General features: G+C 36.1%; 1 protein-coding gene across 2 annotated transcripts in view; it reads left to right on the top strand.

The window, feature by feature from the left end:
- Nucleotides 1-14,784, top strand: part of nap1l4a (nucleosome assembly protein 1-like 4a) — a 29,172-nt gene that overhangs the window by 10,979 nt on the left and 3,409 nt on the right. Inside the window, exons 7-14 of one of the 2 annotated variants that reach the window (XM_084396521.1) lie at nt 509-580; nt 676-815; nt 2,610-2,755; nt 10,541-10,557; nt 10,951-11,070; nt 11,376-11,411; nt 11,490-11,540; nt 13,620-13,652. In XM_084396521.1, the coding sequence (XP_084252647.1) occupies nt 509-580; nt 676-815; nt 2,610-2,755; nt 10,541-10,557; nt 10,951-11,070; nt 11,376-11,411; nt 11,490-11,540; nt 13,620-13,625 (588 nt within the window). In that variant the 3' untranslated portion in view covers nt 13,626-13,652. The remainder of the gene's footprint in view (nt 1-508; nt 581-675; nt 816-2,609; nt 2,756-10,540; nt 10,558-10,950; nt 11,071-11,375; nt 11,412-11,489; nt 11,541-13,619; nt 13,653-14,784) is intronic. The other variant, XM_084396520.1, reaches the window with a different exon arrangement.

The following is a 14,784-nucleotide window of genomic DNA, read 5'->3' as shown; positions in this document are numbered from 1 at the left end:
ATATCTTGTGTAATTTTAAACTACTCTATTTTTAGTTTGGTTTTTGTTTTGTATTTACGCAGCTCTTGTGTAACGTGTAACTTTGCTCTTGCCATGAAAATAGCCTCAGCTGCTGACATGTCATTAAAAATGTTAGTCCTATTACTACTATAAGGACATTGCATAAATCAATGATGACTGCTTTGACCCTTTGCATAAAGGGTTGATGTGGTTTACACAGGATGTGGTTTTTGTGACAGGAAGCCCTTAGAGGATATGCAAGTTTATATCGGTACATGCACAGTTCACATGTAATTTGATTATGTTGTCATTTAATGTATAATTTTCTTGATTTCATTTAAATAATCAAGGGATCAGTAGGACTGTACAGAGTCTGTGTCCTCAGAGTTTTGTCGGTATTTTGCGGATTCTCTCAGCCATGTTTCTTCCATTCCACACAGTGATTTCCGAAGTTGAATCCATGCCGGCTTAGGTTAACCCTCCTGGGATCCTTTTTTGTTTCCTGTAGGAGCATGATGAGCCAATCCTGAAACACTTGCAGGACATCACTGTGAAGTTTTCTGAGCCTGGACAGCCAATGGTTTGTCAAACCAGCTAAACTAGCCTCTGTTTACTTATAAGCAAATATATACAGGTATCAATTTTAATATTGTTCAATTGTTTGTCAAAAAACAGAGTTTCACGTTAGAGTTCCACTTTGAGCCCAACAGTTTCTTCAGTAACTCTGTCCTCACTAAAGTCTACAAGATGAAATCAGAGCCGGACGCGGAAGATCCATTCTCTTTCGAGGGGCCGGAGATCGTGGACTGTGAAGGGTAAGATGGAGAACTAGTTAGTGGCGCTTTCTAATAGAAATCCTAACCAAAAGTCTTTAAGTATATACCCTACCAATCAAAGGTTTGAAATTTGTTTTTTTAAAGAAATCTCTTGTGCATTTATCTGATCAAAATACAGTAAAACAATAATATTGTGCAGCAAAGGTGTGTAGGCACCTATTGTAATAGTTGGCGTTCTTCTTCTTCTTCTGCTCTGGAAGTCTATGAGAGCCCATAAAACCGCTTGTGGGAAAGTTGTGAAATTTGGCACGTTTTTAGAGGACAGTCTGAACTGTCACCATAGCAAATTTGGAGTCTCTAATTCAAACCCTCTAGCGCCACCAACTGTTCAAATGTGTACTCACGTTTATGGCTAATAACTTTTGAACTGTAAGGGCTAGAAACCTCAAGACGATTCGATTGCACTCTGACGTCATTTTCCGTCATGAAAAAATTCATGGCCCCCCCTAGGCCGTTGCTCCGTTTTTCACGAAAATTTTACCAGATCTTCAGAACATGCCAACAAAAAGTTATGGAATTTAAATTGATTTGTCAAACCATTCTTAAGGTCCTTTCACACTGGACGCGATTTTGACGCACGAATAATTTATTTTTTGATCAGCTGTTTGTGTAGTGAGTGCTTCCACACCGAACACGAATGTGCTGCGGCGGAAAAATGACTTTTATTTATTCGTTTCGATGTCTTTTTTTTTATTTTTTATTTTTTTTACTTTTGCGGCGACAGAAAAGGCTTCAGCCAATCACATACTACAAGGACAATGATTTGAAAGACAATGTGTGTCGTAGCATTGCCAACCAACTCGGTTATCACGACTGAGTATATTGTGTGACAGTTTTAGTCGTTGTATAGTCCTGTGCTGTGTAGGCTAGCAGGCTAAACTACATTTGGGATAGAAAGCTAACACTATTATTGTCAAAGATAGAGATAGAGACCGTGTTTACTTTGAACATGTAACAAAATGTAGTGAGACTATTTAGGGCTGCTTTTAGTATACTATACATTCTTTGTGTGATATCTACAGTTTCTAGTCGAATGATTTTAACTTGTTACTTCGTGTGTTACATGTCATGTGTATTTACATTACAAAACGCACTGTTTAGTTGAAGACGTAAAAAAACTGTGGAAAAATCTCAGGGACACCTATGTGAGAAAAAGGAGAGAGGAAAAGCAAACTAAAAGTGGACATTAGCATACTCCCCTTCAGACTCTCTGTTCTTTAAGATTGGGTTCACCCAAAACCTTCTTTTCTGTCTTTTAAAGAAAATGAAAAGCTCGTCTTCACTGGATGATGATGATGATGATGATGAAGTGTCCATGTTTTCTCAGCTGTCGGCGCGAAAGTTTTGGAATGTTGAAGCTCTGAGTCTGAACGTCACAGACGTCGCAAATTCGCGTCGCGGCTGATGTGAATGGTTTTGACGCGAACTATTCGCACACGAACTATTCGCTTTTTCGTTTCGCTTTTTCGCTACGCATCCGGTGTGAAAGGGCCTTTACGCACGAATGAATTCGACGAAGAGCACGCCAAAATGCCACTGTACCACTGTATATCACTGTATTTACTTATTTTAAACACATAAAAAATCTTAATTATTCCAAACTTTTTAGCCGTAGTGTAGAATTGATTTAGCATGAATGACACATCAATTGTGTGGCTTTTTGGGAAAGAATTAAACAGTTTCACTTGGCATTTACATTTGATTCTGTTCTTTACATAAATCTGGACTACCAGTGTTTCTAAATTATGCATTTTTCCATTTTTGTTTTTTTAGTTGTAAGATCGACTGGCAAAAAGGCAAAGATGTGACAGTAAAAATTGTTAAAAAGAAGCAGAAACACAAAGGAAGAGGGACCATTCGGACTGTCTCCAAAGAGATTCCACAAGATTCATTCTTCAACTTCTTCTCTCCGGTTAAAGGTAAGTTACACTGCAGCAACAAATTCATCATTTTTAACCTTTTGGTTGAATTTAGTAGTTTTTTATTTTATTATTTCGTTTGGATTTGGTTTCCCAGGCAGAAGAATAGAGAATCGGCAGAAACGGTACAACAAAAGATTAAGCCTCATCTTAGTTTGAGAAACAACCTAAACAGATCTCACAGTTTAGCATTACGAGAGTGATTTGGTCATGTTGGTATGATTTAATTAGACTGAAATCTTTGGATTAAGATAATTGAGTGTGTTTTCAAATGGATTGGCATCTTTTCTTGTTTAATGGTGTTTCATGAAAAGGCTCTTGGGATATACTTATGACCAGGGCTTGACATTAACACCCGCCAACCCGCCAAATGCGGGTGGATTTTGCTCGTGGCGGGTAACGCAGTCACTCCAACTAGCCACTTTGGCGGGTTGAATAATTGTAGTCTTTTCAAAAGGCATCTGAAATAAGTGTGACACTACGACACTACAAATCCCATAGGGCTGTCAACGAATATTCTAAATTCGAATATATATTCGAATAGTTTTAAAAAACAGAATTTCGAAGGTGAAAATTAATATTCGAATGTGGAAAAACGCCCGCGGTAGCAGAGGCGCGGCTGTCTGCTTTGCGAGTGGGCGCGCTGCCTGAGGGATCATTTTATTTAACGTTAAACAGAAACATTTCTGAAGTGTAGGCTACTGTACTGACTGAATAGATATTGCATGAATAAGGTAGATACAGCAGTTTCATGCACTGCAGGCTTCCACTGGTTTGATTATTTACCGTTTCACGTCAAGGAAAAGTATGTTTACCACAGCACAGCTCGCTCGGAGCGTTCAATGTCGGTTCTATATACTGTAAAACTTCAATTAATGTAATATTTGTTTCAATCACTGAATGAAGCCTGCTATATAAGAGTCGCGACCTTAAATTGCTTGCACAAAACTCTTGATCAGCACTCAACATTTGCTTATTGTTGTTGTTCATTTAAACTGCACAGAGCGCGTGACGCCTCATTCATGCCGCAAGACCTCCAGACACGCGTAAACGCGTCTTTACACTCGCGCCAGACGCTCTATTCGCGTTTGGTGTGAACGCAGCTTGAGGGAGGGCGAGAGAGAGAAAGAGTGCCTGCGAGTGAGTGAGCGAGCGAGAGTGAGTGAGGTCTGCGGTCTTGGCCATTAGTTGATTTACTTGTTTTCGTGTAGGTAATACGTTGTCAAATATGTTTAAACTTAAATAAACTACCTATACAAGTAGTTATGTCTCTTTGTATTAATTTGTCCTGTTATTGACGTAATGCGCGTCATTGACAAAATGTGCAACCAGATGTTCGAATAGTTCGAAGATAAGCTATGTTTTTTTTTTAGAGGGAATATTCGAAGGTCATTTTTGAGCAATTTTGACTGCCCTAATGAGTATTGTCGCTAGTGACCGACAACAAAGAATCGAAGAGACAGCTAGCTGCCCTGCTGGAGTTATGTCGTATGCCGGTGGAGCAATGTGGCAACATATAATACATAATACATGGTTTTATTTAAAAAAAGGAGCTTTACACACAATCTTATCAGAGCTAATGATAATGACCTGTATTGTTATATATTTATGTTGATTTGGGTGGATGTAACAATGGTTTTACATTTAAAAGGGTTGTAAATCTAGTTCAAGTAAATTTTAGCACACCATAGTCCACTTTTATCAGGTAATTTCACAACAACAAAAATGTGGCTAGTAAAAATGCTGTGTGGCTAGTAACTTTGGAAAACCACTAGCCACATTGGCTAGTGAGGAAAAAAGTTAATGTCAAGCCCTGCTTATGACCTATATCAGGTAGTGAATTGGTTTGGTTTATTGAATTGATTTGTTGATTTTTTTCAAAATATGATTGGATGATCATATGATTTTACAGTCCACTTTAGTGTTGCATCTTGTGACCTCACTTCCTGTTTGTGGGTAGTTTAGATGTCTTTGGTCCATGTTGCGTTCATATTTCAGTGGAACCGCACCAGAGACCCTATGAAAAGGTGCGTCTCGATCCGCTTGTTTGGTGGAAGCATTCACACTAATGGAGCAAGCGCACCAGAGTTAGTTTTAATCAAACCAAACTTGCCAAGTGTGAAAACACGCCCTATGTGTTTCAGGTCATGAGGAATATCAACCTTAAAGGTCCACTGAAGTGCCTTGAAACACGCTGCCTTATACAGTGTCTTGATGTAATTTCCACTTAAACAGGAAGACACGGAGGGACATATCGAGCAGCTCCTCCCTTTTTTTTTTAAATAGCCAATAGCATTTAGTTTATATCACAGCGCGGCCAGAGCCGTTGAGCTCGGGAAAAAGCAGCAGCTTCCTTTCTAATCTCGATCCGTTTCTCCTCCTGATCTCCTCCATATCGTTTTAATATATAGCATTCTGTGTAAAATTCAAAAGGGTCTGATACGTTTTCTGGTCTGCGGTGACTCGATCACATGATCCGCTCTGTGTATCGTGTCTCTGGACCAGAGCTACGGCGCTTAGCGTGACACTAACGTGAAACCAGACTTCATTCGCCCCAATGGAAAGCATATTTACTCTGAATCGTTCCCTATCCCCTATATAGTGCACTATGTACCATTATTCATTGTAGAAAATAGTAAACGTGTGAACAAGTGACCGATTTTAGCCGCAGCTTCAGCATCTATTTATGATGTAAGGGGCGGGACTCTTCAGATTCTAGAGAGCATTTGATTGGACAGAAAATCTGATGAGAAGCTGAAGTGCTGAATGATGTCATCAAAATCACTGATCCATGTTGGCGGAAGTGAGAGACTGAGTTTTAATGCCTATATTTTCTAAATTAGAATTTTGTCATTGTTTTGAATCTGATAGATGCCTGATAGATATCAGTAAGGCTAACATATTCATACTAAAAGCCAAAAAAACTTCAATTGTGGTTTCATGGGGACTTTAAAAACTGTGAAATTTCTCTCAAATTGTATTTATGATGGCATACACATGTTTAATTAGATGCTACAAATTTACTCTTTAGTGTCTTCTGGACAGCAGGGGGCGTCACACAATTATATTTGTCTGAATTGGTGGACTATCCACTGGGTGGCAAATGTTTCCAACTCAGAACTATTTTGTATGTAATACAAACTTCCTCCAGGTGGCGCTAGACAGCTTGTGCATCTTCAGCAGTGGTCTGGACAAAAATACACATCAATCAAATTTTTGGACCCACTTTATATTAGATGTCTTTGTACTAACCTTTAAATAAATAATTTGGTACAGTGCTCTTGTGTACATGCATGTTTTTACATTGTCCGTATATTTAAGATATACCGTACTATAGTTGCAGCTGTAATTAATTTCTGGAATGACATCTATAATTACACTGTTGACCTTCTCTTACACCTTAACCCACCCTTAAACCTACCTATACCACCAAACCTGTCCCTAACCTTACCCGTACCCCACCTTAATAGCAGTGTTTGCTATTAAATGAACATAGTTTTTACATAGTACATAGCAGTTAAAATGTGACCAAATTTTTAATGAATTTTAATGAAATAGTCAATGAATTGAAAATAACAGTTAACGGTTAAAGCAGGAATATTGACAAGTCAGAATACCTGATTAATTAGGGACAACAACAATATAATCATAATAATAATCAGGGTTTGAAATGAACTTTTTCACTCACCAGCCAACTCAAGTGACCAGCCATTGAGAACCTCTACTAGCCAAAACATGTATATGATAAATAAACCAGATTATCAAAGTCACAAATTAGATTTAAGTATATATATATTATTAAATCTGTATTGCTTTATGACAGTCAGTCACTGTTTGTGCATAGATTAATAAAATAAAATAAAAACAACATTTTCTGTGACATCTCTAATAATTGCCAAAGATGCTTGGGCGCTTTATGCCAAAAAAAGTGGCGTCAATGAGTTTGAATTAAAGTTTTTGATAAAACAGCACAAACGAAAAGAGGAATTGCGATCTAAATTATTTCTCTATATGAAGCATATTTATTCAAGCCACAAAAACAAACCTGTTACTGAAAAATGCACAATACACAATACATATTAGTCCTGTTTTAATGGAAAACTATGTGAGTGACGCTGTGATTTTGAAATCATTAATATCAAATTATTATCTTAATTTGTGTTCTTAAGATGAGCAAAGGTCTTATGGGTTTGGAATGACATGAGAGGGTGAGTAATTAATGATAACATTTTCATTTTTGGGTGAACAAACCCTTTAATAAAATAATAATTTCTTTTTTAAATGCTATGCCCTGTCCATTTCCATAGCCTCTTTGGCTCGTTTCCGTTGTACTTGCATATTCTGTTCTGATGAGTACAGGTCATTAATGTGACTGGTGACAATTATATTTTCCTCAAAACAAAAAACCTAGTTGTGTTTGATAATTCAGTGTCGATTTAAACTGACATTTCTTTTTTAAATCAGGACAAAATGTTTCCTAGTGATGCATAGGTTTGCATTTATAGGCACAAATATATATTTCAATCAGATTTTCAGGAAGAAAATCAGGAAGTAAACAGGAGAATCAATAGGGGTCAGTGACCTGCAGTTGCGATTGGCTGATTTTAGAAAGTGTGCGGTCAAAGAAAACTGTTTTCCGTCAGCCTGTAAAAGTCATTCTCTAAAAAAATAAAATAAAATAGGCCTAAATTTAAGATGTATGTATTTGAACTGCATATGAAAATTGGATTACACCATTTTAACAAACAAATATGATGCATATTTGTCAGCAATAAAACATTTTTTTTTTATTTTTTTTTATGCAATAATCAATTTTGGATATCTATCAATAAATCAGTCTCATACATTTAAACTAATTGAATATTGCTTGTTCCACAGCTAGCCATATTTTAACCATGTTCATACTTTTTTGTGCGTTTTATCCATTTTCACAACGAACATCGGTATTATAAAATAACAGCTCTATTATATTCTTAGCCATTTTAATAAATGCATTTCGAAAATGCTTTTAAACAAAATCATTTTTTTAGTGCAGAAATGGTACCAGTTTCTTACCTGTTCTACTTATGTTTGACTCACAGTCATATTAGGCCAAGATATGTTTATTGCGTGTGTGTGTGTGTGTGTGAAGGTTCTCAATGACACAGGTCAAAGGAAAGCAGCCGTTACAACAGGGCTTTTGATTGTTTGAGGAGATTCTTCAGTTTTTAGTAGCCAAACACAGTCAAAGCCTTTCATCCCAGCCAAGGAATGTCAGTTGAATGTGTATCTTCAGCCGTCATGACATTGCAGTGTTTCCTTCACCTCGAGAAGCCTTCCAAAAATGCTTAGCTTTGAATGCCTCAGATATTTAAGCGTGATGTTTCCCGTCAGCCGCGACAGGTAAAGAATGCCGCCCGTCCTGCACACAGACTGTGGGAAAGTGACACGATTACAGTCAATGAACGCGGCGCCGGATGTGTGTAATTTATCTGTTACTGCGGTGATTTGCACAACATTCCCGTCTTAGGAGTGGCATTTACACTGAAAAGGTTGAACTGAATGATGTAATGCTTTCTGTGTTACAAGTCAAGTCACCATTATTTATAGAGCGCTTTATATCATTCAGACTGTTTTGAGGCAGCTTTACAGTGATAACAGGAAAATGATGCATTTCGGCTGTTGAAGTCAGTTCAGTGTTGATCTTGTTAAGATCATCAATTATTAAATTAGCTCATTTCATCTATTGAGCAGATCTGCGAAAAATTATGACATCATCCAGATCAGGTCAGTTCTAGTTCATAAGAATCAGTGCAGTCCGATCAATAATATTGTTGAATATTAAGTGTCCCCCAATGAAGTAAGTCTTCAAATTGAGAAGAAAGTGGGATTTGCAAAGGTCCACATGAAGAGACGTCTCCTTCAGGCCTGACTTTGATCAGGACCTTTTCAAAGTATGACTTGCGGCTGTATGGCTGAATCTCACAAAACCTGTCGGGAACATGTCTTGGTCATATTTCACACTAAAATAGAAAGAAAATTTGGGGCTGGTTTACATTTGTTACCCTGTTTTCATGACAAATAACCATTTTCACCCCAAATTCTTATTGACAATAATAAGCAATTTTTGCATTCTGGTATGAATGAAAATTTAAATACATTTAAATAAAATGTATTAGTACATCATGGTTGTATTTACTATACTGTTTTAATTTTGTATTATATGATTACATTATATACAGATATATTAGTCTCTAATGCTCTCCAAAGCTGCATTGATTTGATCAAAAATACAATAAAAACTGTAATACTGTGAAATATTATTGCAATTTAAAACCGTTTTCTATTTGAATATATTGTAAAATGTCATTTATTCCTGTGATCAAAGCAAAATTTGACCATTCTTCAGTGTCTAATATGATGATTTGATGCTCAGTTGTGTTAAAAAATTTTTTTATGAATAGAAATAAAAAAGAGAACAGCATTTATCTGAAATAGAAAGCTTTTGTAACATAAATGTCTTTACTGTCGCTTTTGATCAATTTAATGCATCCTTGTTGAATAAGTATGTGTGTGTACTGTACATATATACACACATCCTACTTTATTAGGTACACCTCGCTAGTAGCGGGCTGGACCCACTTTTGCCTTCAGAACTGCCGTAATTCTTCGTTGCTCCATATTGTCATGACATCATCACGCAGTTTCTGCAGATTTGTCGACTGCACATCCATGATGTGAATCTCCCGTTCCAGCACGTCCCAACGGTGCTCTACTGGAATGAGATCTGGTGAATGCGGAGTCAGTTTCAGTTTAGTGAACTCACTGTCATGTTCAAGAAACCAGTTTGAGTTATTTGAGCTTTGTGACAGGGTGCGTTATCCTGCTGGAAGTATCCATCAGAGGATGATACACTGGTCATAAAGGGATGGAGATGGTCAGCAACAATACTCTGGTAGGCTGTGGCGTTTAAACGATGCCCAATTGGTACTAAGAGGCCCAAAGTGTGCCAAGAAGATATCACACCATTACACCAGCATCAGCCTGAACCGTCGATATAAGACAGGATGGATCCGAGCTTTCATGTTTACACAGAATTCTGACCCTAAAATCTGAATGTCGCAGCAGAACCTGAAACTCGTCAGAACAGGCAATGTTTTCCCAATCTTCTATTGTCTAATTTTGATGAGCCGTGTGAATTGCAGCCTCAGTTTTTGCTGACAGGAGTGACACCAGTGTCTTCTGCTTCAAGATTTCGACAGAGATGCTCTTCTGCAGAACTCGGTTGTAACGACTGGTTATTTGAGTTACTGTTGCCTTTCTATCAGCTGGACCAGGCTGGTCATTCTCCTCTGACTGCTGGGATCAACAAGGCATGGATATTTTCTCTTATTCAGGCCATTCTCTGTAAACCCTAGAGATGGTTGTGTGTGGAAATCCCAGTAGATCTTCAGTTTCTGAAATACTCAGACCGTCCCATCTGGCACCAACAACCAGGCCACGCTCAGTCACTTAAATCACCTTTCTTCCCCATTATGATGCTCAGTTTGACTTTCAGTAGATTGTCTTGATCACGTCTACAAGCCTAAATGCATCGAGTTTCTGCGAGTGAGTGAGTGAGTGAGTGAGTGAGTGAGTGAGTGAGTGAGTGAGTGAGTGAGTGAGTGAGTGAGTGAGTGAGTGAGTGAGTGAGTGAGTGAGTGAGTGAGTGAGTGAGTGAGTGAGTGAGTGAGTGAGTGAGTGAGTGAGTGAGTGAGTGAGTGAGTTCTTGTTCTAGTTTTAATACTTTTTTCCTTTCTTTTCTAGCGTCACCTGATGGAATGGTGAGTAAGACTTCCTTGCGTCCTCAGTGTTTTGTTGTGTTTGTAAACATGTGAATCATTGCAGTATTCAGTACATGTCCTTTAGCTGCCTACACAAACACACACTGTAGCGCAAGTTTAGAAAACACGTCACGGACAGGAAACGCTGAAAGAGTTCTTGCGTCAGTTACGGTCAACTCTTCATATAGTAACGTACATGTGGCTGCTTAAACACAAGTACAGTCATTCCACAATGATTTGTTAGGTAGCTTCTCTAAACTCAAGCATGTCACACACTGAACGTATTTCATTAATATGAAACGAGGAGATGCTGTTTTCAATCCTGTAAAAGTTTTTATGTCAAAAAAAGAAAGACAAAAGTATGCTGTCTGCTCACTGTGTGTTTGTGTCCAGGATGAAGACTTGGACTTCACTCTAGCTGCAGATTTTGAGACCGGGCACTTCTTCCGGGAGAGGGTCATTCCCAGAGCCGTGCTTTATTTCACAGGAGAGGCCTTAGAAGACGACGATAGTGTACGTCTACTCTGACTATTAATCCTGTGAAATACTGTATATCTTGATGTATGTGTTTACTCTGCTTTGGCTTAGGGGGTTATGTAGTATTTAATTTTATTGGGATTTATTTTTTAGGCTTGGGTCCTGGGATTGGTCACCTTTGTATTTTTATTCAGTTGATTTTGATCATTTTTAATCACAAATAAATGAACCTCGATGGCAATATTGAATTAAATATTCAATATATATCACCCTGTTTCTGTGTTGAATCAAATAGTTCATTTTGATTTATAATATTTCTGTAATTCCATGCCGTTTTGCAGTTTGAAGAGGAGGATCTTGAAGAGGGAGAGGAGGAGGTGAGACTCATTTGATAGACTGCCTTATTTATTTTTGGGCAATAAAAAATTAAAAAGCAAAATGTTATTGTCATTCAGGACCTGGATGAGGAAGGTGAAGAAGAGGATGAGGGAGATTTTGACCCCACGGTGAGAATTTAAATCCTCTGGTTTCCTGTTTCTTAATTATAATTTTTTTGCAATTGATTAATTTGAGCAATGTGATTTTGGTGCGAGATTTCAGTAGGCCTCTTAATATTTTTATGTTTTAATTAATTTCTGCAAGTTCTGCTAGGATATTAGACTGTTTGAAATAGAATACTGGAAAATTAGTACATACTGTATGCTGCTATACTTGTGTGTGTGTGTGTGTGTGTGTGTATATATATATATATATATATAGTACCAGTCAAAAGTTTGGAAACACTACTATTTTTAATGCTTTTGAAAGAAGTCTCTTATGCTCATCAAGCCTGTAGTTAAAAACCAAAAAAAACTGTAATATTATGAAATATTATTACAACTTAAAATAATGGTTCTCTTTTTTAATATACTTTAAAATGTAATTTATTTTTGTGATGCAAAGCTGAATTTTCATCAGCAAGTACTCCAGTCTTTGGTGTCTTATGATCCTTCAGAAATCATTCTAATATGCTGATTTATGATCAATGTTGGAAACAGTTGTGCTGCTTAATATTTTTTTTTATAACCTGAGATACTTTTTTCAGGATTATTTGATGAATAAAAAGTTAAAAAGAACTGTATTTATTTAGAATAGAAATCTTTTGTAACAATATACACTACCGTTCAAAAGTTTGGGAACAATAACTTTCTTTTTTTTAAGAAATTAGTACTTTAATTCAACAAGAATGCGTTAAATTGATAAAAGGTGATGGTAACGATTTATATTGTTAGAAATGTTTTTATTTTGAATAAATGCTGTTTTTATGAATAAATGCTGTTAACGTTTTACTCATCAATGAATCCTGAAAAAAGTATTCCAAAAAAATATATTAAACAGCACAACTGTTTCCATCATTGATAATAACTGAGTATCAAATCATCATATTAGAATGATTTCTGAAGGATCATAAGACACCAAAGACTGGAGTACTTGCTGATGAAAATTCAGCTTTGCATCACAAAAATAAATTACATTTTAAAGTATATTAAAAAAGAGAACCATTATTTTAAATTGTAATAATATTTCATAATATTATTGTTTTTTTTTGTTTTGTTTTTTTAACTGCAGGCTTGATGAGCATAAGAGACTTCTTGCAAAAGCATTAAAAATAGTAGTGTTTCCAAACTTTTGACTGGTACTGTATATGTATATGTATATATATGTATATGTGTGTGTGTGTTTATATATGTAAATTAGGCTTGCTACGATAGTAGCAATAGATACTTGCCCACTGTCGATTGATTGATTGATTGATTGATTGATTGATTGATTGATTGATTGATTGATTGATTGATTGATTGATTGATTGATTGATTTTAAAAAAATATATATATATTTTTTTTTTTTACCGGTGTTGTCACACGTCGATTAACCGGGGGGGGGGGGGGGGGGGATATTCTCACCATCACATCCCTAATATAAATAAATATAAGTGGTACAATCAGGTTCATTAGTTAACGTTAGTTAATGTATTAGCTAACATGAACTAACCATGAGCAATACATTTGTTACTGTATTTGTTCATCTTTGTTAATGTTAGTTAATAATAAAGCTGTTCATTGTTTGTTCATAATGTTAACAAGATTTTAATAAAGTATTAGTAAATGTTGAAATTAACATTAACACAGAAGATTAATAAATACTGTATATAAGTGCAGTTTATTAGTAGTGCATGCTAACTAATGTAGTTAATGAACCTTATTGTAAATTGTTACCATATATATAATATGAGAAACAGTATAACATTGGCAGCCACAAACATAGTATGCTACACATGACTTACTGGTTATATTTGAAATCTAGATTTTAATGCAAAAATGTCTCAACTTTTAGCAATTTGAGAAATTTGCATTGTAGGATACATCGTAGTAGTGTTCTGTCCCAAACAGAGCTTTTCTCTGAATACTTAAAATAGACTTTTATTGCTGATCTGTGTTTGATTGAAGTGGTCTGGATTGAAAGCATTAACTTGTATGGTGCTCATAATCAGTTGCATGCCTGACGTGTAAACCTGTGTGTTTGTTCCTCCACTTCCCCTTTTACAGGCATAATTCATTTCTCACTTCATGCATTTCTAGGTAAGAGACACCAGAAGGGATGTGGCTCTCTTTCCCATCAATCTTTCCCATCTTCCCTTTATTTTTATTCTAGTCTTTCTCCTCTGCTTTAACTCTTATGTCACTTTCACATGAGAGGGTTGTGTGTGGATCAAAGGTTAACTGACTGTTAAGTTTGGTTTGAAAACAGCGGTCTGGAATTCGGTTCATGTGAACCGCAGTCTGTAGCTGAGTAACTATGTTACTACTAGTGATTATGTACATTTACATGTGTCTTTGCTAATTGAAAATAGTAATACAAATAAATGTTGTTATTTTCTTTCGTAAAACTTTCTACCGTTCAGATATCAGGTTTCGTTGATGTTAGACGATGATCAATAATGTTTAGTAAAGATGTGTAGCACAACTACTTTCATTAACGTTTAAATGGGACTTTTGTAACAGACTAGAAAAAAACCGGCTTGTATATGAATATCTATTTGAAATACTAGCCTTAAATATTTTGAAATATACTTAAATTATGACTCAAACCATCAAATCTCACACTGAATGCCGCTGAAAAACAGGTCATATATAGTCAAGTCATCTTCATTTATATAGCGCTTTTAACAATGTAGATTGTTTCAAAGCAGCTTTACGGAGATAAACGTATAATTTAAGGTAACAGAGATTATATAGTCGATGTCTATTAAAAAAAAAGCTTTTCGAAAAATGGGAAAAACACAATTTTTTAAAATAGTTAAACACTATGTTGTCAAATTTGATATTGTGGCTTTATATATGGTCAAACACTTGCATGTGTCATCATATTAACATTTTACCAAAATCAAGCTCAAATGGAGTTACGACCAGCGAGCTTTGGAGAATATCGAACATACGTGTTTTTGTCCATCAACAGAACGAGTAACCGAGGCAGTAATTTATCAACTTACAGGTTATAAAGTTTATTGTAGCTATATGGCTGCTAAGTTTTTTTTTTCTGTTATTTGACCAAAATCTCATATTATTAAAGATGAAGTTCTACGCACAGGCTATTTAAGACAGTACTGGCTATGACTCGACGACAAATGCTAGACTAAGATACTCTTCTCCTCTCCTTAAACACATAAAACATCAGCCTTTATAGGATAGTTACACTGTACTTATTCAAAGA

Source organism: Rutilus rutilus (genome assembly GCF_951802725.1).
Source record: "Rutilus rutilus genome assembly, chromosome: 23".
Classification (NCBI taxonomy): domain Eukaryota; kingdom Metazoa; phylum Chordata; class Actinopteri; order Cypriniformes; family Leuciscidae; genus Rutilus; species Rutilus rutilus.
The sequence above is the reverse complement of the archived record's forward strand: the minus strand, read 5'-3'. Positions and strand labels throughout refer to the sequence as shown.